The 24966-nt window shown below is 34.3% G+C and overlaps 1 protein-coding gene across 4 annotated transcripts in view; it reads right to left on the bottom strand.

Annotated features, from left to right (window-relative positions):
• Nucleotides 1–24966, bottom strand: part of NBEAL1 (neurobeachin like 1) — a 184373-nt gene that overhangs the window by 15210 nt on the left and 144197 nt on the right. For all 4 annotated transcript variants that reach the window (XM_057551127.1, XM_057551126.1, XM_057551128.1 and 1 more), the window contains exons 38-50: nucleotides 24629–24730; nucleotides 23098–23193; nucleotides 22580–22704; nucleotides 20269–20409; nucleotides 18475–18605; nucleotides 15650–15759; nucleotides 11920–12037; nucleotides 10429–10526; nucleotides 7971–8087; nucleotides 5421–5510; nucleotides 3262–3371; nucleotides 2653–2825; nucleotides 1232–1326 (exon numbers count right to left, since the gene is read on the bottom strand). In XM_057551127.1, coding sequence (XP_057407110.1) covers nucleotides 1232–1326; nucleotides 2653–2825; nucleotides 3262–3371; nucleotides 5421–5510; nucleotides 7971–8087; nucleotides 10429–10526; nucleotides 11920–12037; nucleotides 15650–15759; nucleotides 18475–18605; nucleotides 20269–20409; nucleotides 22580–22704; nucleotides 23098–23193; nucleotides 24629–24730 — 1506 coding nt within the window. The remainder of the gene's footprint in view (nucleotides 1–1231; nucleotides 1327–2652; nucleotides 2826–3261; nucleotides 3372–5420; nucleotides 5511–7970; nucleotides 8088–10428; nucleotides 10527–11919; nucleotides 12038–15649; nucleotides 15760–18474; nucleotides 18606–20268; nucleotides 20410–22579; nucleotides 22705–23097; nucleotides 23194–24628; nucleotides 24731–24966) is intronic.

Genomic DNA, 24966 nt, shown 5'->3' with positions numbered 1-24966 from the left:
AAGACATTTCCTATTTTTGGATAGGAATAACTATAAACATGTCAATCCATACCAAATAAATATATAAATTAAATATGATTTCATTAAGACTAAAATGAAGTTTTCTGAGGAGGATATAGTTTAAATATTTTTAAAGTTCATACAGGGCTTCCCTGGTGGCGCAGTGGTTGAGAATCTGCCTGCCAATGCAGGGGACACGGGTTCGAGCCCTGGTCTGGGAAGATCCCACATGCCGCGGAGCAACTAGGCCCGTGAGCCACAATTACTGAGCCTGCGCGTCTGGAGCCTGTGCTCCGCAACAAGAGAAGCCGCGATAATGAGAGGCCCACGCACCGCGATGAAGAGTGGCCCCCACTTGCCGCAACTAGAGAAAGCCCTCGCACAGAAACGAAGACCCAACACAGCCATAAATAAAATTAAAAAAAAAAAAAAGTAATGAAGTTCATACAGAAGAATAAATATTCATATAAGAATAGCTGTGGTTAATAAAGGAAACACAGTGAGAGGGGATTTGCCTCACCAAATATTAAACTACTAAAGTAAAAACATTTTGGTGTTGACACAGAAATAGATAAATGTAAAAGAATGGGGAATACAGAAAAAGATCCAATTTAGTGGGTAATTGTTTATGCTGGCATAAATGACTTTCTACGTAATTATATATCTAATATTAAATATTCTGTATTACAAAATATAGAAATGGATTAAAGATTGAAATTTTAAAAAATAAAACAAGAAAAGTGTTACAAGAACTATTTTAGATAATATTTTTATAAACTTGGAGTGAGAAAAAGCCTGTTTACTTTTCTAAGCAAGGTAGAAAATCCAGAAGCCATAAAGAAAAAAGACACTTCCTTGCACCAACATTATCATGAGAGTACACAATAAGGTTGATGAAAATTCTAAATCTATAATTTCTAGTAGTTCCACCTGAAAGGAAAACAGGAATATTATTATGTTAACAAAGATAAGAAAAATAATTGTTTTCCTAGAAGAAGTTAATAAGGAGCTATCTTTGGAAGGTACTATGAGATAAGGTCATGAATCAGACAATAAACCTAGGGAAAAAAGTGGTGATTAAGACAGAACAGAATGAGGGGTAAAAGGAGGCAAAGGAACTCAAATAATCATTCAATGTAAGAGAAACATTCACTATTCTATTAGAACATCTCAATAGTATTCCCAGGGTGAATCTCTGATCTAAACCAAGAGTATTTAAATGTGTGACTACCTGTTGCGTTATCTGCCATACCATACATGTAGTATCTCTGGAACCAGAAATCAAATGTATTCCACAGTAATCTGTAGCTAAACAAGTCACAATATCTGTAAGAAAAAGGAATGTAAAAAAATGAAATGGCATAGTTTGGCTGGAACAGAATCATAAGGGCAATTTTAGGTCATGTTCAAACTATTACTAAATTAGTTGTTCTAGCAGGGAGAAATGTAGGAATGGCATTGGAAAAGCACTGGGAAAGGCTGACATAAAAAAGGAGCAGCACTAAAATCATGTAGGAGAGCTTTCTTTGAGGCCACCCTTCTTTGACGGTGAAGAGTAGACATGAGGCAAGGGAATGCCTGTCAAAAATCTTGGCAGGAGATTAGGTAGCTTTTAAATGGATCCCCACTTAATTTTGATATGCTTCTCTGCTCCCTTACTCTCTCATCCCCATTCACCTTCTATTCCCCTTGGAACTGCAATCCTACAGAATATGTGTCCGTAGCCAAAATAGTACGTATCACATTGTAAATTCACAGTATGAAATACATTTTTCCTAAACTAAAAACCTGAGCTAAGTGACACCTTGGGAGTCACTGGCGCAGAATTAGTAACAGACTCCATTCTCCTTCCCTAATGGGTTTATTAGGAAAAAAATCTACTCAATGTTTTATTCTTACATTGAGAAGACTGAGACACTAAGAACACCAAGTTAGGGACTTCCCTGGTGGTCCAGTGGTTAAGAATCTGCCTTCCAATGTTGGGGACGTGGGTTCGATCCCTGGTCGGGGAACTAGGATACCACATGCCGCGGGGCAACTAAGCCCATGCACAGCAACTAGAGAGCCCACACGCTCTGGAGCCTGCATGCCACAACTAGAGGGAAGCCCGTACGCCACAACTAGAGAGAAGCCTGCGCACCACAATGAAGAGTCTGCGCGCTGCAACGAAAGATCCCATGTGCTGCAACTAAGACCCAACACAGCCCAAAATAAATAAATAGATAGATAGATAGATAGATAAAGGTTAAAAAAAAAAAAGGAAGCACCTGGTTAAACTATATTCAACAATTTTACCTCTCATGCTTTCCTACTAAATAAGTAATAGGACAGTTGATTTCTTATTCAACTATGACATTTTTTTTTAACCATTTTTTCATAAAATTCTTATTTTGGCAACCAATTTTTTCAAAGACTTAGCCTAGCATCTTTCAGATACTATGAAGCTGTATTTAATTTATATGGTGCTTAGTATAACCAAAATACATTAGAAACTCTTAAAGAGAGAATATAATATTCATAACACAACTCTATCAAAAAGTTCACTTAGCTTCAAAGGTAAAATTTATGCTTTTTATAAGGAGTATGTACTACTATTATGGTTAGGAAAAAAACAGAAAAAAATTTTTACGGGGAAAAAAAGTTAATGCTTACCCATATGTCTGATATTGTGTGAAACAATTTTGCCTTTTGTAAGTGACATCACTTGAATGCTATTATCCCAGTGTCCAGCACTAAAAAGCAACTTCGCATCATGTGATACTATAAATAGCTTAGAAGTGATCTCCAGCCCTGGAGCAAAAGGTCCATTCATACTACGCTGAGTTCTGTAAACACAATTAAATATTAGACTCTTCTTTAAAAGATCACTTAGACCAATATCAACTATTTTTTTAATCTCTCCAAAAAGAAATAAAAAGTGTTTTCAACTGTTCATTTTGAAATGTCTATTAATAAGTGATAAATACATTCATAAACTACATTAATCTTATATTATTCATTAAACAAAAATACATATAACAAAATAGTCTCAAGGGTTAAGTGTAAAGAAGTTGAGATTGGTGAAGGTGTGGAAAAGATTTAAATCTTGACTTTCAAAGCCAATTTAGTAAGACTGTCAATTCTGTAAACAGCCTCAAAGTAGACAAGATAAGGGTATGCCAGGATCAGGAAAGCTGGAAGTTGGAAAGTTTAATCTATTTGCTTTTCCTAGCAATAAGGTACTAGCTGTACCTGTTTTGCTTTAAATGTTCACTTACTTACTTTGGATTTGTCACAGTTTGATCCCTGATGAATGTAAAGTAATTAGAAATGTTTCTGTCATAAGGCAGCCATCCATGGGTTCCAATAACGTAATTCATGCTTACTGTTACCTGGAAAAGAAACACATGAAGACAAACATTAAATGAAAAATTAAAGAAAGTGACACAGAATAACCAAATGCTCACATGATGTTAGCATTTGTCACTTAGGGAATAGTGTGGGATTGTGTACTTAAAACATGAGACTCATTAAGAAAGTCTTAAAATAATTCAAATGGTTAAAAAGCTCATTGTTATCCTACTGCAAGAAAAGCTGCCCCAATGTATCTTTCTTTAGTATAAGATTATTTTCCTCAAAATTTCTCAAAGTTTACTAGCATCTATTAGTTGGCAGTCAGAAGAAATTAAGGATCAAGTCTTACCATAAAAATAAGTTACCTATCATCTAGAACATAAATCATAAGTAGATCTTATGAAGAATTATTAAGGTCTCCCTTTATTAGGGACAGTAATGGTGAATATTTGCATTTAAAAATGGAAAGCTTTATTCTCCCCTGATAAAAGTAACAGACTACCAAAAAAAAAATTCAGATAACTTAAAAATATACAGGTATTAAAACTGAAAAATCACAAGAATTCTGCCACTCAAAAGTACTTCTATTTTTATATATCTTTCTAGATGTTTTTTCTAAGCAAACACAGAATATGGATAATTAGAAAAATAGGTTTAACTCTGGAATCTCTACTATTCACTGTGCTATGCTCAATTTTTATCATTTCTAAGTGACAGAATTAGAATAAGACAGACCTAGGTTTGGTCCATTTGCCAGGGTCCCTTGCTTGCTAGCTCTGTGACTTTGAGCAAGTTACTTCTGAGTTTTAATTCCTCATCTGTAGAAGGGAAATAATAATTGTGCCTATCTCACAGGATTGTTAGGCAGATTAAATGACAAAATTCATGTACTCACTAATATGTCCTGCATGTGGACGGAGCTTTATCAATTCTGTATTATATCTCATTTTCATTATTCTCACTGCTTATGATAAATTTTAACATCTAGTAAGAGGTTACATCACAATTTTCTCATACAAAATTTCCTGGTATTTTCACATAGTTATTATTCCAAATAAATTTTAGAATTACAGAACTAGGACTTCCCTGGTGGCGCAGTGGTTAAGAATCCGCCTGCCAATGAAGGGGACACGGGTTCGAGCCCTGGTCCAGGAAGATCCCACATGCCGCGGAGCAACTAAGCCCGTGCATCACAACTACTGAGCCCACGTGCCACAACTACTGAAGCCAGCGCACACAGAGCCCATGCTCCGCAACAAGAGAAGCCACCGCAATGAGAAGCCTGCGCACCGCAACGAAGAGTAGCCCCCGCTCACCGCAACTAGAGAAAGCCCACGCACAGCAATCAAGACCCAATGCAGGGCTTCCCTGGTGGCGCAGTGGTTGAGAGTCTGCCTGCTAATGCAGGGGACGCGGGTTCGAGCCCTGGTCTGGGAAGATCCCACATGCCACGGAGCAGCTGGGCCCGTGAGCCACAATTGCTGAGCCTGCGCGTCTGGAGCCTGTGCCCCGCGACGGGAGGGGCCGCGATAGAGAAAGGCCCGCGCACCGCGATGAAGAGCGGTCCCCGCACCGCGATGAAGAGTGGCCCCCGCTTGCCGCAACTGGAGAAAGCCCTCGCACGAACCGAAGACCCAACACAGCCAAAAATAAATAAATAAATAAATAAAATCAAGTAAAACTTTAAAAAAAAAAAAAAAAAAAAAAGACCCAATGCAGCCATAAATAAATAAATTTATTAAAAAAAAAAAAGAATTACAGAACTACTTAAAAGCTCTGTAAATAAAAGATACATTTTTATACTTGGTCAAATTAATTCTATTAATTCTATTTAAAAATTTTCTCTCTTTTTTTTTTTTTGGCCGTGCTGTGCAGCATGTGGGATCTTCGTTCCCCCACCAGGCTACCAGGGATCGAACTCAGGCCCCCTGCAGTGGAAGTGTGGAGCCCTAACCACTGGACCTCCAGGGAATTCCCTTACCTATGCTTTTAAAAAAGACTTTAAAAAAATTTTTATTTTCTCAATTTTTTTCATAAGTTGTAATGGATATAGACATGGCAGTGTGAAAAGGTATAAATCAACTTACCAGTAACTCAGGACTGCCTTGTGAAATAAAAGAACGAGACTGATTTTTGGGGACAATGGCCTTTATTAGTGGAATACCATCACTAATTCCCTATAAAATAAAGGACAGAGGTTTAGTGGCTGGTTCTACTATCTTTATTAGGTACAATTATTGAAAACTTCTATTTCTTTAAAGATAAACCCTGTGATATAGCCTTTTACTCTATCAAAACATATCATCACTTAATTTAAAATATAGGAAAGGAATTATATAGCATGTTTGAATGGCAGACTTGAAAGTTCTGAAACCCATCACCTCTTGTATTCCACTATGCTGCTGTTAAACAAGGATGTAGATTTCAAGGAGTGTCAACCATTTAAAACAGCCAGTGATTTAAAACCTTTCCTTTTCCCATGCCGTACTGACATGAATATAAAGTAGAAAATACAGACCATATAAGAAAACATTTCTCAAATAAGTGAAATGGGAAAACTAGTTATATTTTATGGAATTTTCCTTTTGGGTTTAACTTTCAAAAAATAGATCTATTCCATTACCTGAGGCCCTTCCTGAAAGCTACAACAAAGGACCAGAAAATAAAGACAGTCCTCAGAAAACATCCACCATTATCTTATTACAGTGTGAAAGAGAAAAACGATTTGAAATAAGTTTTTTGATGTGACAATAGTTCATAAATTATACCTAACATTTATTAGATAAATTATAACCTAACATTAGTGGGTACATATGACATGCCAAGTGCTTTTCTAATAGCTTTATATGAACTAAATAATGATGTATAACCACATGAAGTTAATGCATATCTTTTCTCTTCATACTGTGAATTAATCAAGAGAAGACAACTGACATTTAAACAAGCATAAATGGAAATAGTATCTGAAGAAATCCATTTAATAAGCCCCTTGCTTTCACTGCTATGTCAATTTTCTTCACCATTTTAATACCTAGGAATCCGAGAACTAAAAGAGGCCTTCTCTTTTCATATGAATGAGTGGGAAACACCTTCTTGTATGATGATGAAAAGGGATTAACAATTATTGGTACCCAAGGATATCTATTGTGTTCTTTATCCTGCTCCAGACACCAGCCCTGAGGAAAGCTACCCTGTGACTTGGGGTGGGTGCAGAGAGGGGCAAATGCCACTGCATCTGCAGACAGAACTCAGAATGTATTGTACTATAAAAAACAATGCCACAAATGATTAGACATGATGACAATACTTTTATCAGCATTACATAACAAATATCTTATTACATGTCCATCAGTTTAGGCGTCAAATAGGGTTTTGTGGGTTGCCCTATGTGTAGCAAAAAGTTAACATAGCAGGACTCAAACTGCTCTCCGTAGAAAGGCTGCTTGCAAGGTTGGCCATTGGCTGGCATCAGGGAACTTGGCAGGCAAAGACTTCCTTACACTAATATAAAACTTGTCTTCAATAATACATGTGGCTCACTATGCCTAGACTATTTGTGCAAACAATCGTCTGAATACAGGCTTTTCTTTTGGGAGTCTAGAATTTTGGAATGTGCTAGGCAGAGCTGAGTCTCTAATGAGCTTCCCTGGGAGACAAAATCATGTTGTCACATTTCATTACTGGAAGAATTAAGCACCTTCAAATGATATGTAGGTACAAAGTTCAAAATATTTATGACCTGGCCCTTTAAGAAAACATTTACCACCCATTTGCTGTATGGCATGAGAGTTATTCCTTGTTCTATGCACATCTCCAATCTATTCTCAGTAACTTTTTATCATTTTGTATTCTTCCAAAAGAGTTAATATTATCTGTCCTAACCAAACGTATAGGTATTAATGCATTTCATATTCACATTCTGAACTATTCAAAGAACAGCTGACCCTTGAACAACACGGGGGTTTGGGACACCAACCCTCCATGCATTATTATATAATTTATAGTCAGCCCTCTGTATCTGCGCTTCCTCCTTATCTGCAGTTCTGCACCCACAAATTCAACCAATCCCAGATTATGTAGTACTGTAGTATTTACTATTGAAAAAAAATCCATGTATAAGTGGACCCACACTGTTCAAACCTGTGTTGTTCAAGAATCAACTGTAATTCAATATGTATATTTAAACATGTGAATTTGAAGGTATTCTTTCAAGAACAGCATTAACTATCTATCTTGCTCCACCTGACTATTCCTTCTGACATCATCAATTAACAATCTGACTCATGGGCCAAATTTTATATATGAGTAGACACTGTAATTAAAAGTTATTTTAGACTTCCTCTACATATCATCTCAACTGACACAAAAAGCAATTTAAATCAAATTATTCTTCCTCTTTATGTTTCCTTCAGGAGAACGTGAAGCTGGAAGAAAGAAAGCCAAAACAAACATTACAGTAGCAAACAAAAGCTTTCAACAAGGTTGTTTTAAAAAATCTAAGAACATATTACTGAAGTATTATTTACTATTTTGGATTAAGTATTAAAATCCACCCTCTCCATTAAAGAACAAAAGGAACAATGAAGTATACAGAATTCACAGAGAAAATCCTTTGATATTATCAAGTTGGATATTACCTCTATAAAAAATGACTTGAGTTCAGGGAGGTGTTGAAATAAGTTAAAGGTTGAAGTGTCTGTTTTGGTTTGCTTCTGCACTGCTTCCTCTGCTGATAATCTAGAAGGGTGTGGTTCCTTCAAAAAAAAAATTAAGAAAAAAATAATTCCATAATTACATTAAAACATCTCTCACTATATTCCTTCATACATACCAGACTCTAGCTATGATGGATTACATATCATGTACTATTGACAACTCCTGGCTTTTGCTCAATTTCCTTGGCAGAGTTCAGGCGCTCTTCATTCCTAGAGAAACCCTACTTCTACTTTAAAGTTTTTCGTACTGATCTCTCTCTTGAATTTCTAAGCCAGAATTAACTATTCTATTATTTTTCTCAGCACACTACATTATTTAGTATTTTATTTAGTACTTATTTCTTTCTTTTTTGGATTACATATAGTTGGTTATGGTCTTTCCCAACTAGACAATAGGTACCTTAAAGTCAGAAAATAAGTCATATTCATTTTTGGATTTTCAACACATAGAAAAGTATCATAAATATGGTACATGCTTATGTATATGTTTGGTCAAATTAAATACATTATTCAAAAGTCAAAATTTATAATACGGGTGAATCTTTAATTCCTGAAATAAGATTTGAATGTCAATATTCTCAGAATCAAATTATAGATATTACTGCATTGCTTTTCAAATAAGTTATTATTATTCCTTACTTTTAATGTCAGAAACAAAAGATATTATCACCTTTTTAAATGAGAAGAAAATTATAAGTCAAATTAATATTCCAATGCCACAGTTAAAATTCAGAATAGAAATCCAGCTAAAGAGGATTCTAACTCCATTGCAAAATATTAGATTATAGGAAACAGATTTGACAGCTCTAATTCAATATTTACCTCTGAATTATCCATGTGAATATTATTCACTTTATTTGAAATCAAAAGCTGATTTTTATGTCATTTTTTTATCATAAAAACTAATTAGCACTGCCCTTGTAAAAAAAAAAAGTAAAGCTGCTGCAAAAATATTATAGAATCTATTTCAAAGTCCAATGAAGTGTTCTGTTTCATTCTGTTACTTTTGCCTTCTGACTATCAGCAGGTAAGGAATAAAGATTGATTTCAAATATGAATATTCTGCAAAAATCAATGTTGGAGGATTCAAACAAACTGTTGCTAAGGAATAGTAACAATTATAAATCTTGGTCTGATAACTGAATTAACAGAAGTTCATCTATAAGCCAGAGTTTAGATATACTGTTGCTGTTATAGCTGTGGAGATTTCAATTCAACAAATACTTACTGCCCACAAACTATATGCAAGAAAGATACAAAAATGATTTTTAAAAACTTGCCGTCTTTAACGTATTATAATATAGTGAGGCAAATGGATAAATGTACAACTAACTAAGGTGGAAAGTATCATAATTAGGATATAAATAACAGCCCATAAGAATGGAAAAATGATCTACAAGTTCAACAAGGGGGCTTACAGCTATTAATTCAGAGGAAACATGGCATGGAAGAAAGGATTTGGAGTTAGATGATCATGCATCCAAATTCTGTCCCAGTCACATTCTAGTTGTGTAAAGTTGGAAAAAAGTATTTGATTTTTCTAAGGTGTTATAGGCTAGGTATTAATTTCTATGAAATTCAGCTTCATCATGTATAAAATAAGGATAATTGAATATTTACTGTGAAGGTTAGGTAAATCACTTAGCACAGTGCTTGCAGAGGAAAGTATCAACTTAATAAATGGTATATTATTATGTATTCCTCATTTCCAAATTCATATACTAACAAAGATCAAGACGTCTTTGCAAACTAATATTGGATTAATGTCTATGAATCCAAAGCTGTATGCAATCAGGAAGACAATAATTTAACTTCAGATACTAGGATGGGAAAAGAAATACAGTAATATTTATACTTCGATTTTATATATTTTGCAATTTGATTTTTAGGACTGGGTTTGGGCTCTGGATGGTAAGAACACTTTGGGGGCAGATGTCAGCTACTAGAAGTCTTATACATGCAATGAGTCCCAGTATTAGAACAGCTTTAATGGTATAACCTAACTGGTATTCAGTTAGAGCTCCTTCTCTATTTAATAAAGGAGGGAGTAATAGCTCACCTGACAGGGGCCTTCAACCTCACCTTTTCCTTTCCCAGAAACAACAAAATAAATGTGATTGGCTTTCTGAGTAAATATAAATCCTTTGTGACTTAAGACGAATTGACTGAATATGTGGATTTTGATGGCAATATTTTGTCATTCAAAATAGGAACAATCATTTAAATCTATTTATTTTTAAAGTGACAGTATAATTTTTTCCAAATTCTAGATTATTCTGAAATAAGGTTTTAAATCATTAAAAACCTTGAAAATACTGGTAGTACTATTCCTTAGCAATTAAATTCTGGACTTCGGTAATCAATAAATTTTATGCTTTACCTTTAACAGTTGACAAGGTGTTTGCCCAAAATTGTTAATCATCCCTTCTAAGGCTTTTCTTTCCTTCTCATCTGTTAAGGCATCCAGATCCACAGCTCCTGAAACCAAGAGAAGTAGTCAATTCACTATAGAGTGAAAACAAATCAGCAAACCACACAACTGTTTAACATATCAGAGACTGATTAGTATATTTTCAACAAAATATTATTCCATTCATCAATTTATAAAAATACTATAAAGAGATAATTTTTTAAAAATCAGTAAAGCTTCAGATATTAAATATGTACAAAAATAAATTCCACCCACTGTTTAGAACTAAAATATTTTAAACAAAAGTTAACTGGTAGTCTGTAAAAGTTTCTCTTATAAAAATGCACACTATACTCATAGTACACCTGATTGCTTTCTTCACGATAGTTAAGCTGAAACAAGTGTAATAACCACACAAAAATACTGCTATAAATTAGTTTATCTAACAAAAGTTGGGCAAGGTGATATTCTGGCTAACTGATTATACCAGCCATACTTAATCCCTATTGTTACACAGCTAGTAATTGACCAAACTAGGTAAAGTCTGATTTCAAAGTCTATGCTCCTAACCACCATGCTATACTACCCTCCTACAAAACTGTTATCAAATGAATACAGCAAGGTAAAAACATGCTTGTCTATTTACCAAAAGTCATGTGGGTTCTGCTCAAATTCATAAAACTTCACACTATTCATAATCTTTAGAACTATTAGCTCTATGGAAGGAACACCTTCTTACGCCTTTCAAAGCCTTCAGAAAACGTTCTTGATCCAGAGCTAAACATTAGAATAATGTCATCTTATTAACATTGGAAGAATTTGTTATTTTAATTCTACGAAGTCTTATTTAATGTCTGCTAACAATTTAATACAGAATATTCAGACCTAACTGAAGAGGACACATATGACCAGAGATCAAAATCTTTTATGCCACCAATAATTGACATTTTTTTTTTTTAATTTTTTTTTTTTTTTTAAGATTTCTTTAGTGATTGATTGATTGATTGATTGCTATGTTGGGTCTTCGTTTCTGTGCTAGGGCTTTCTCCAGCTGTGGCAAGTGGGGGCCACTCTTCATCGCGGTGCGCGGGCCTCCCACTACCGCGGCCTCTCCCGTTGCGGAGCACAGGCTCCAGACGCGCAGGCTCAGCAGTTGTGGCTCACGGGCCTAGCTGCTCCACGGCACGTGGGATCTTCCCAGACCAGGGCCCGAACCCGTGTCTCCCGCATTAGCAGGCAGATTCTCAACCACTGCGCCACCAGGGAAGCCCAATAATTGACATTTTAACTACTATTTTTTTAAAAAAGCAGCAGCCTTTCAAATAGAAAAGATCACTAAAACTATTTTTTAAATGTAGTCTTTCTTGTGTTAAATACTTATGCCCAAAATACCATGTATAAACACATATTAAATAATATTTTCTATTAACATAATGTAAGAGAAAAAGTATAGGCTTATACCTTCATAACTACAGTAATAGAAAACATTGAGTGCCTCCACTGCAGCTGGCCCCCTCTGTTTATAGCCAAAAATCAGATCTATCCATTCATGAAGATGAGCAGAAACATATTCAGACTCCTAGAAAAAAAACAAATTTAGCAATTAATATAGAGATACCTTCCAACTACAACGTAATGATAGGCCCTTTAAAAAAATAAGAGCATTTTAAGCATTTCCACACACAAATCTTATCACTGTAAATGAAATTATCTCAAAATCATGTTAAACATTGATCCAATTTGACTATATTCTATCTAGTAAAATGTAGACATATTTATTAATATTTACTACATATACATCTCCTAACTAATGGGTGAAGAAAATAACAAATATTCTTACAGCCCAAATATGAACAACAAAAAAATTAATGATAGCCGTGGAATACATCTTTGTTGTGAAAATTCCACTGAAATAGTCCAGAAATTCAATTCAAGGAAACAAGGAAACCGCAGTGGAGTGGATTAAAGATAGCTGAAAAATCACTCCCTCCACACTCCCCCAACACCGCCAACTAAGAGGTGAACTTGGTGGCAGGCAGAGGCTTAAAGAACCCGGAGCCTGTTAGTGAGGAGTTGAAAGACCATAAGAAAATTGTTATTGGAGACAGGAGAAAAGGGAACTCATGTTTTTGTTACATGAAAGATAGAAAGGGTACCTAATGAACTCTTGGATCTGGGGACAGAGATTTCCAGACAGAATGTTTTTAAATGCTAATTGGCTTCTTTTAGCTGCCTGTGATTATGTGTGGGAGGAGCAAGGATGAGTTTTAAAAATGAACTGTTTGGGTTTTAAGCATAATTTAAAAAATATATAAAGGAGCTGGGTCTTGCTGGGTACGAAAATTATTTCTCATTTCCAGGATCACTAGAAAGCAAAGACTCTCAAAGCGAGAAATGGCCTAAATTAATGCTTAAATCAGAATGTTTCCAGTAAAATATGGCCTTGGGGAAAAGTTTAGATCAGGAGTGTGGCTAAAAAACAATCTGCTGAGATCTCAAAGATTTTAGGTTGTGTGTCACAGACCCACTCAACTAGACAATAGAGCATCTTAACCTTAAGAACATTTTCCCATTGTAGCCTCCCACTCAGCCCAAAGGAGATAATAATGACTATTTCGTAAAGTAATGTGGAATGGTTTTTGCCCAACAGAGTTAATGCATAAGAAACCCATAACATTTTAAAAGAAATTGCATTAATTCAAGCTGAAAAAGTTAAAAACTGTTCAAAAAATAAAAGAGAATTTGGCTTCCAGCTTATCACAGTTAGGAAAGAGGCTTGCAAAGATACTCCTGTAAACAATGTTTTTTGTTTTAGTTTTTATGGAAAAGAATGACTCAGAGTGAAAAGCCAAGGGCCCAAGGGTAGAACAAAAAGATCCATGGAGAACCAATATCAGGGAATAGCACTGGGCCCTAGTAAAGTAACTGAGAGCATGCCCCTGCTGGAATTCTGAATTGTTATAAACAAGAGGCTAGATGCCTCTGTTTTCTCGCTTCCTTTTTAATGTTAGTGTCTATTATAGTTTTCCTGTCCTTGTTACACCACTGTTACATGAGGGGCAGATAACTTGTCTCCTTACTTCAGTCTTCAGATCCAAGAGGAGATACTGTAGTAGTTTCATCCACACATGGATTTGATTTAGATGACTAATAAGATTCTGGACTTCAGGCCTCATGCCTTTATGCAAGGATCAGCAAATTACTGTTTGTGGGCCAAACCTTACTAGCAGCCAGATTTGTAGATTAGCAGAACACAGCCATACCCCCATTTTCTTTTGCACTACAATGGCAGAATTTCAACACAGACTAAGTTTACAGCCAATGAAAATATTTACTAGCTGGTCCTTTACGGAAAAAGTCTGCAGAACCCTGCCTTAATGAGCTGAGACTTTGGGAAGGTCTTGAGAAGAAGTATGTACATTTTGCCATGTAGAAGGAATGTAAATACTTCATGGCCAGAGGGCAGCCTGTGTATGGTGGATTAAAGATAGTTGCAAATTCTTCCTCACTCCAACCATTAAGAGATGGAGTTTACTTTCTTTCCTCTGGAATCTGCACTGATCCTGTTACTATTTAACCATGACAAGAAGGCAGAAGTGATACTGTGACAGTTCACAGCCTCAGGCCTTAAGAAAGTGTAGAAGCTTCCATTTTTGCATTCTTGGGGGGCCTTGAGCTGCCAGGTAAGAAGTCTGGCTAATCAGTTAGAGAGACCACATGAAGAGGAGATATCCTGAGACTACAGGGAGAGGGAGAAAAGTCAGCATCCCAGTGTCTCAATGCAGCCTCCAGATGACTCCAACCTCAGCTGCCATATGACTGCAAGGGGATGAGAACCTTAAGCAAGACCAGAAGAATTGCCTAGTTGAGGCAAGTCACCTCACATAAGCGTGAGAAATAATAAAATGGCTATAGTCTTAAGCCACTAAATTTTGGGATAGTTTGTTACACGGCAATACGTAACTGAAACACAAACTTCAACCTCTTATTAATGAGGAGTATGTCTTCCTAAAATCCTGGACCCCTGCTTACTGTCATAGATAACACAGAAGGAAGCGTCTGAGAAATTCCTGCCTAGTTAAAAAGTAACGGATTATTTTTCAGAGTTGTTTTATTTTTTCCCAATTCCTTATTCATGCATGGGGTTACTGCTTACAAATGTTATAATGTAATCCTGCATTTTGTAAACTTGACTAACTATGCACTAATGACAAGGAATGTTTCCAAGTACTGGCCTATTTAGTTTCAGAATCTGTAACATTTCAGTTTAGATAGAAAGCTAAGTGGGCTCTTGTGGGGGGAAAAAGCATAATCTGCAAGATAATAACACAATAGCAACATTAAACTAACTCTCACTAGTCCTTCAATTCCAAAATGGAAATATAGCTAAAAAACTAGTAAAATTGGGGCTTCCCTGGTGGCACAGTGGTTGAGAATCTGCCTGCCAATGCAGGGGACATGGGTTCGAGCCCTGGTCTGGGAAGATCCCACATGCCGCGGAGCTACTAGGCCCGTGAGCCACAACTACTGAGCCTGCGCATCTGGAGCCTGTGCTCCGCAACAAGAGAGGCCACGATAGTGAGAGGCCCGCGCACCGCAATGAAGAGTGGCCCCCACTTGCCGCAACTAGAGACAGCCCTCGCACAGAAACGAAGACCCAACACAGCCAAAGATAAAAAAAAATTTTTTTAATGTTTAATAAATAAATAAATAAATAAAATAAAATAAAAAATAGTACCTGGGTTATAGTTTGAAAAAAAAAAACTAGTAAAATTTTTAAGTGGCATTTAGGATTTATTTAGCTGTCTTATTAAAAACTTACTGGAATCCTTCAGAGGAAAAAAAAAGTACTTATTCTTGTTAGATGTGAAACAAATGTGGGAACTGTGAAAATCAAACTATACCAGCTTGGTGACCGAAACAGTTTCACATACAATAGGTAGATATCTTATAGAAGTGAAAAAAATTTTTTTTGCATATATCCATGGGACTGTACTACTATAGTCTCACTATATCAGAAGATCCATAACCTCAAAATAAATTACTATATTATACATTCTAAAACAGCACATATAATAGATTACAAATTAATCCAGGAAAATAATAGATATACTTTATTCCATCATCCTCTGGAAAACACATATATCTTTATCTTATTGATTTGTCTAATAACTAAACACAAAAATCTTACCAGAGCTTTCCTATGTTTATAGATGAAATCTTCAGCTGACTTAGCCCATTTGGGGAGAATGACATCATTTACTAGTTCTCTGGAAACTTGTAGACGACCCAAGTTAAATTCTAAGACATGTAAAAGATAAATGTATCAAATTATTTTAGATTTAAATAAACCAAGTAAAACAAATAAAAAGGTATATTCCTTGGCAAAACTGAAGGCTCTTCTTCCTCTTTTATTAAGAGTAAAAGGTGAGAATCAAGTTCCTTTCTCTTTTTTAAAAATTTTTATTTTATATTGGAGTATAGTTGATCAACAATGCCATATTAGCTTCACATGCACAGCAAAGCAACTCAGCCATACATATACATGTATCTATTCTTTTTCAAATTCTTTTCCCATTAAGGCTATTAGAGTATTGAGCAGAGTTCCCTGTGCTATACAGCAGGTCCTTGTTGGCTATCTATTTTAAATATAGCCCTGTGTACATGTCAAACCCAAACTCCCAATCTATCCCTCCCCCCATCAAGTTCCCTTCTTGATATAAATTTATTGAACAGGTAAAAATAATTCTTATTTATTGGAATGCATTTTATCAGTTGATTAAAAAGGTAAATGAAAATAAGATAGTTTAAAATTAGTTATTAGAAGGTAAATCAGATAATAGTTTTTTTGCTGAAAAAAGTGGAGGAAATTATAGTTATGACCAAAACCCTTAACCTGAACAAAAATGCAACAGTAAGCATTCTTCTTACATTAAAAATAATTAACATAGTCCTTCTAATGGTTAATTTACAAAATAGAGCTCCTTAGAGCTTTTTGGTGTAACTTACAACTTAAAATGACTTGTTTGACTTACGGAAGAACAATATATTTATATACCACTATTTTAAGCAGATACTGATGTAAAGATTTGCTCATTCTAGTTAGAACACAGTACTTTTGACAAAATTGTCCCAAAGATGAGATTTTCTTGTTCATACAGTGTGGAAAGGGAAAAGTGTTAACACAAAAGACCTTCATTAAAGATGCTGCCTAAAAATATCAGTGTGCCCTTAAAGCTGAAGAGAGGTTTAAGTGTCACAGAATGACAGGATGCACAGGGTGTGTGGCCTTAACCCAACTACTGTATAGCAGATATTGTTGGCCACCTGATAGCATTCCTCCTTATCTGGCAGAATAACCTTGCTTTTATTCAAGTATCCATCCTGCCCTATATTTCATGCTTGTTGCAGGTGACTGGCATAGGGATTGGTATATGACCCAGCTCTGGACAGTGAAGGGAGATTATGAGAAAGGGTTTCTCAAATTTAAGAAAGGACACAAAGAATTAAAAGTCCCACTTCTTTCTAAGACACTGTTGTATCTGCCTATGATGCCTAGAATTGCTTTAGTTATTTGTAATCATGACAGTAACTAGCTAAGAACAAAGCCAAAACACCCAGACCAGCAGAGTAAAAATACAGAAAGAACTTGGCTTTGATGATGTTGTTAAGTTACCATATCTCAGGATTTTTATTATGGAAAGTACTAAAATTTTCTTGCTTGCACAATTTTGAGTTGGTTTTATTAATATTTGTTGTCATTCTAACATACTTTGCTTTCTCCTACCCAACTCATTTCAAATAAAGAGGCAATGTATAATTAGAATTGGAGGCCACCAGGACAGTAGTACAAGACAGCAACTAGCTGTGGTGAATGTGAGTAACTGTCAAGCTAGGCAAACCTTAAATTCTGTATCCAAATTTAATCTGCTCATTCCTACTATCCCAGACACCCTGCTTTAGAAGACTCCAATCCTCTGGCTGACTAAGAGTCTAGGATCACACTTAGTCAACAGTTGTATCTGATTTTCTGAAGGTGACCACTTCTAACTGCCTTACTCTGAGAATTAGATGCCTTGCCTCCCAACAACTTGCCCCAGAGTGCACAACTGAAGGTCATGAAGTCCTGGATATGCTTTCACCAGCAGGACAAACAACTCTACTGAGCAAGCAAAGGGTCAAACATTAACATTATGTGCTAGGGGAGGAAAAAGAAGTTGTAACAGCCCTTTGACACTGGAATTTCCCTAAAGAACACCAGTAGTAAGAACCTTGCCAATTTCCTTATTTGTATTTAAAATAAATCTAAAACTACCTCATAGAAAAAGTATTTGGACATTTTTAAAGACCATATTTCACTCTATGATTCTTTTCTTCAAAAACATAATATGGTTTTTTAAATATTATGGTAACTTATACCCAGTCATTATTTTCAACTTGCCTCCTGTCTTCTGCTGTAAAAGGAGTCAGCAAACTTCTACAAAGGGTCAAAGAATAAATATTTTTGGCTTTGTGAGCCCTATGGTCTCTGTTGCAATTACTCAAATCTGCCATTATACTGTGAAAGCAGCCACAGTTTATGTAAATGAATTGGCTAGTTGTATTCCAATAAAACTTTATTTATAAACACATGGGTCTGCCCACAGGTTTGGCCCATGAACCTATAGTTTGCTGACCCCTGGTATAAATCTTCATCTTATCTAACTCAAACACTTTTAACCCATGGAGATTTATAGCTAAAATAGCATATAGCCATTTTTTGCTTCTCTAGTAAACACTGTACTCTGATAAATTCTCTTACCAATTCAAATTTGACTCATTTATCATATTCACTGTAGCACTTCCGTAGAAGATAAGACTAGTACCTGAACATGATTTAAGCCCTGTCACTGAATAATACATGACAGAATGAACCTTAAATAATCTAGAGGTCATCACAAAAATGTCCTAAAAGATATTTTTCAGGATTCTCCATTGGGACCTGTTCAGTCCAATTTTTAATCTCCTATTTCTTACGATTTTGATTTTCCAAAAATTCTGGGAAATAGAAGAATTCAGGAATAAGTTCCTTCACATCATATGGATTGTCCATGAGAGCCTGCCAGGTAGCAGGGATGGAATGGAACTGTCGATCTGCACAGTCAAACCTGCATGTGGAGATAATTTTTAATCAGTAAAATTTATTACAGAAAGTGAATAAACATTATTTGGATATTTTAAAATTAGAGTTTAAATATCACTCTAAGTATTATAGTATTTATATACATAGTTAACAGATCTATGGAAATGCTGCTGAGTTAATCCTTGATACATAAGTATCTTTACAAACTCTTTTGCTAAAAACCAGAGGGTGAGTTAGGGAAATAGTTCTATAGTTAAAGCTTTTATACTTTACTTGCATATACTATTATCTTATTTTAACTTTATTTTCAAGTTCCATCATGGGCCTACGGTAGTTGAAAGAAGCTCACATGGTCATGCTGCAACTTTATTGTTCTGGCTAAACACAAACAGCATAAACCCCTTCTGTTTCATCTCCTTTGATAGTGTTTTCCTGGATTTATTCCATAAATGATGACTTCTAAGTGACAGTTAATGACTAATATGACTCTTTATGCCTAGCAACCTTGTTTTGAAGCAGAGCTAAACTTAGCAGAACTCTAAATTTAATTATAGTCAATGACTGTGTCATCAATAAAGTCTAATAATGGTATATTCAAATTGAAGGAGAGGTACAGCTTTAATGGCAGAATCTTTTTGTTTGGGTGGGGGAGAACAGCTTTACTGATACATAATTAACATACATATAATTCGCTCTAAGTGAACAATTCAACGGCCTTCAGTATATGCAGAGCTGTGCAGCCATCACCACAATCAATTTTAGAACATTTTCATCACTCCAAAAAGAAACCCTGCATCTAATAGCAGTCACTCTCCATTCACTCTCCCTCCACCCCTGAGCAACTACTAATCTACTTTCTGTCTCTATGGATTTGTCTATTTTAGACATTTTATGTAAATCATACAATATATGGCATTTTGTGTCTGGCTTATTTTATTCAGCGTACTGCTTTCAAGGTTCATCCATGTTGTAGCATATATCAATCTTTCATTCCCTTTATTAACTCATGCCAGATAATATTCTATTGCATGGGTATACCACATTTTATTAACTCCTTTACCAGTTGATGGGCATTTTTGTTGTTTCCATATTTTGGCTATTATAAATAATGCTGTTAAGTACATTTGTGTACAAGTGTTTGCATGAACATATGTATTCAGTTATCTTGGGTATATACGTAGGAGTAGAATTGCTGGGTAATATGTAATTCTATCTTCAACCTTTTGAAGTACTGCCAGACTGTTTTCCACAGAGGCTGCATCATTTTACATTCCCACTGCCGGTACATAATTATTCCAATTTCTCGACATACTCATCAACAGTAGGTATTATCTGTCTTTTTTATTATAGCCATCCTCATGCGGGGAAAGAGGTATCTCAATTTGGTTTTGATTTGAATTTCCCTGATGACTAACGATGTTAATCATGTGTTTATTGGAAATTTGTAATCTTACTGGATAGCAGTAAAAAGGAATTCACCTTAAACATCATTTGTGTAAGTCAGTTTGAGTGACCTGTTCTCAAACTAGTTTGGCTGCTTTTATCTAGGGGGCTAGTATATGAATCGAAACCTAACAGAGGAGAAAAAAAAGATAAGGCCCTGTTATAACAGTACATGACATGAAGGCAAAGAGTTCTCAACACTATCATACAGTCTTAAGAAAATAGCTTATTTACCCAAAACATACCTTCCACTCTGAAGCTGGATGTGGAGGGTGGTGAATGGTTCTGTACGAATAAGATAGTGCATAACCCCGGCAGAATTTGAATAGTGAGTACCATAATGAAATTTATCAATAGTTCCCATAGGATCCTCAAAATTTTCGTATCTAAAAAAAGAAACTAAAGTTTTATAACCACAATAGTAAAATTAACTTAGAAGGACATATGCTTGTATTGTATTGCTGAAAACACAGTTTTTAAGAAACTATGTATTTGTATCATCATGTCATGTTAATAAATGAAAAAAAAATTATTAATACTTTTTTCTGAACAATAAAATAGCACTAATATTGGATTTTGGAACACTTTTGTATTATGCAATAATACATATTCACTATAGATAAATTAGAAACCAGAGAGAAACTACCAAAAATGAAGAAATTTAAAATCAATTATAATTGCACTTCCCAGAGATAATTAATATTAACATTTTGATGAATATGTGTCAATCCTGAATTATGAATTAATATATACTTTAATATAAATATATATTTTAATATAAAACCACTATACATTATATATTGTTCACAACTTATTTTTTCATCTAACAATTTTCTATTAATATCTTACAAAATATGTATAATTGATTCACTTTGCTGTACAGCAGAAACTAACAACATTGTAAATCAACTACACGACAATAAAAATTTTTTAAAATCTTACAAAACGACTGAATAGTCTATTTTTAACAGGTACACGGTATTTATAACAAGTAGATGTACAAATATACAACAATTTAACTATTTACTTATAGATATTTAGGTTGTTTCTATTTTTCTGCTTATTGTAAGCATGTGATAATTAGACATCCTTTTGTGGCCAAGATAATGGAAAAAAATATAGAAGGTCAGTCAAGAATTGTAAAAATGAATGTCTAATGATCTAAAGGTAAAAGAAGGAGATGTGTATAGCACGGGGAACTCTACTCAATATTCTGTGATAACCTATATGAGAAAAGAATCTGAAAAAGAAGAATATATGTATATGTATAACTGAATCATTTTGCTGTATACCTGAAACTAATACAACATTGTAAATCAACTATACTCTAATAATTTTTTTTTAAAAAAGGAAAAAAAAAGGCGATGGTGGAATTGAAGAAGTTCTAAATCAGATTATCAGCAAAGGATATATATAATAATTCTGCAAGAACTATCTCTGATCCTATAATTGTTTTGAATGGTGACATCTGAGTTAGTGGGTATAATATCTAAATAAGAATGAACAGTTTTTTGGAAGCAATAAACATTGACATTTTAAAACCAAAATACTGATCAGTTCATCAAGCTAAGGTCAATTTCCTTTTACATAGAAATCATTAATATTCAGGAGAATAAAGAAAGTTTTCGGGTCAAAGTCATTTGTACCTATGCAAAAAAATATACTACTGAAATTTAAATTAAATTGTATCTTTGATTATCTATAAAATAAGTTAATTTATATGATCAGTATTTCCTGTGGAATAGTGTTAACAGTTTGACTAATGGCAGTAGGGTAATATATACACAGCAAAATTCCATTTAGTACATCAAATATTAAACACTGCAAGAAGTCCTGGGGAAGATCTGCAAACAAAAAGGGGGGGGGGGAAATAATGTACCATCAACCCTCAAATAAATCTACAACTAAGTTTGTTTGCAGAACTGCTCTTTGTCTTTATTACTAGAAGTCATAACTGACAAGTCATCCACAAGTTCACACGGAGAAAAAGGAAAATGAAAATTAGATTATTTTTTACTGTCAGCAGCTGGCTTCGGATAAAAAAAAAAGTATGAGACGTTTACAGGGTGGCTCATAAATATATAGAACTATAAATATTTGCTTTCCTTATTCAAATATCACTTTCTAAATTTTCACACATTTCACTGTGCTTTATTCACATTATTGGTGAACAACAGGTTAGTATTATTAATTTTATATCCACCAAAATATTATATTAGATGGAATGTTAGATTTGTAGGTTATTAAGTCTAAAATACCTGGGGAGAAAAATTTCAAGAACCTATTACCTTTTAGCACATACTTATTACAAGGTGAAAGAAATTCTAAACAATATCAATTTAACTTTGGTAATGAAGGAAAATACACAGACTGTAGTTAAGATATTTGAAGGACAACTGATGTATTTTCAAGAAAACTTAGTGAAGGAATTACGAGACTCTGATTATCAAAAGTAGTGTGCATTTAAAAAAAGTAACACTTGGTTGGCCATAGCAGAAATCAATACAAATTCAAACAAGCTATGGGCATCTTTCAAAAGGGATGAAAAGCACTTACTTTTCTCGCATGGCTTTGGCATTTTTATCATTAACTACCCCAATTGGTTTGGATAGATCTCGAAATACAGATGGGTTATTAAGATCCAACTCTTCTGAAGTATAATCTTGTAAAATCCAGGGGAACTAAAAGAGCCACAATTTACAATTTAGACATTCCTTCTTAGAGAGGCTACCATCTCCATATCTAATATAAATGCTTATCTAAGACAAAAAGGGATAGTCTTTATTTCTTCCCTGTTGCAAATGTTTATTCATCTTTAGTTCAATAACCAGAAGCATTATTTCCGGTAATTCCACTGGAATATTTTCAATGAAGTGAAAGAAAAAGGGGTTTTATTTTTAAAATACTCTTCATATTTACATACTTCTTGAAAATAGCAGGGTAGAAATATACAGAAAGGCAAAATCAGTTTTTATATCTTTTTAAAAATAAAAACTAGATATCATCCACATATATTTTGTGTATTAGAAAACCGAAAGGTAATTCCATATTTACAAGATTTATATAAAACTCACCACAGGATACTGTGCAAGGTCATTATAGGTTCGTCCTGCCATTGTATTTAATTGAATGAGGTAGTCAAAATTTGATATCTCTCTGTTTACCCATTTCTAGACAGCACAAAAAAAGAAAAAATCAAAATTAATCTATATCTCTTAGAAATCAGTAACTATTACTGACAGTACTAAAATAATCTTTTGTTCCCATTATCTCTATCATCTTTTTGATAAAGGAATGAAGCTTTAAAAAATATTTAACAGGGAGGTAAAATCAATATGCTTTTCCTAAATTCACTTCCTTTTAAAAATTTGTCTCTAGAAAAGGAAAAGAAAGTTCCTACACTACAATCTAAAAGGTCTTCTATAAGAATTAAGTCTTTTCTTCAGTTAAAAAGTATTTTGTTTGAATATCTTAAAACTTTTTAATTCTAGAAGGACTGCCCAAATTTGAAATTTTTGGCATAAATTGAAATTTTCATAAGTGTAAATATTAAAAAATCAGTATCTCAACATACTAAAATGATCTACAAATTTTAAATAAACATTATATTAACTATATTCAGAAAACTACTTTTATAGAGCAAAGGGATTTTGGGATTTTGCTATAACAGATATAAAAATTTTCTAAAGGAAGACATAAACATTATTTTTTTAATCACCTTACTGTACTTAGACTACTAATTACTCTACACAGTATAGGCATGCTCAAGCATTTTGCTGACAGATTAATACACACCTTTAAGTTTACTGTGTGCCTTAAGCAAAGGACATATTTATGGGAAATGGTGAGAAATGAATCTATGTATACAGATTTTATAGAAAGCCCAATTATAACTGTACTTGAGTGCCAAACTGAGGAAACAGTACTTTAATGAATAAAGTTTATTCCACAGAAAGCAGGAAATATACTCTATTAAATAAAGCTTATTCCATAAACAATAGGAAACAATTGCTGATGGCTTTTGAACAAGAGCGACATTTAAAGATTAACACATATGTAGGAGGAAGGAGAGAGCCAGGAGGCAAGAGAACCTAACTGGAAGACTACTAAAACCCTAGAGAGCAAAAAACAAGGGCCTTTCTTTGGCTTTGGACAGTGTAAATTCAAGAGATGTTGGGATATATGTGAGGATAAAATACACAAAAGCATCAGTTAGCTTTGGCAGATAGAAGGATTGGAGAATTTTTTTTTTTTTGCCTTTTTTCCATGGTGTCTTTTCTATTTTCCCATTTTTTTTCTTGTGCACGGATTATTTTTATTATTAAGAAAAAAAGTCCTGTGTGCTGCTTTTTAAAAAGAACACTATTAAAAAAGAAGAATTTATAAGATATGCCCATGAACTGAATGACATGCAAACTGGAGACAGGGCACTGTTATGTGTGAGGGAAACAGAAAGATTCAAAGATAATTCATAAGATCAATCTGAATGGAAGAAGAGCAGTTGCATAATCAAAATAAAATAATTGAAAGAAAAGTTTTACTTCTAAGCAAAAGTCTGAGATATAAAATGAACACCAAATCAGTGACTTAAATAAAATTTCCTACCTGTGTCAATCCTGATGCTTTGAATAACTCCTGTGGTGATCTGGTTCCATAACTATTTGGAGAATGAAGGGACAACAGTCTGCTATATACTTTGTTCCTAACCTATTAAAAAAAAAAGCACTTTATGGCTTAAGAATTGATCAAGACAAACCAGGAGTATGGCTTTATTAACAGATTTATTGAGATATAATTCATATACCATAAAATTCACCCTTTTAAATATACAATTCAGTGGTCTTTTAAAAATATTCACAGAGTTGTGCAACCATTCACATTATCTAACTCTGGAACATTTTCATCATCCTCAAAAGAAACTACATACTCACTAGCCATCACTC

This window comes from Balaenoptera acutorostrata, chromosome 8 (genome assembly GCF_949987535.1).
Source record: "Balaenoptera acutorostrata chromosome 8, mBalAcu1.1, whole genome shotgun sequence".
Taxonomy (NCBI): Eukaryota; Metazoa; Chordata; class Mammalia; order Artiodactyla; family Balaenopteridae; genus Balaenoptera; species Balaenoptera acutorostrata.
The sequence above is the reverse complement of the archived record's forward strand: the minus strand, read 5'-3'. Positions and strand labels throughout refer to the sequence as shown.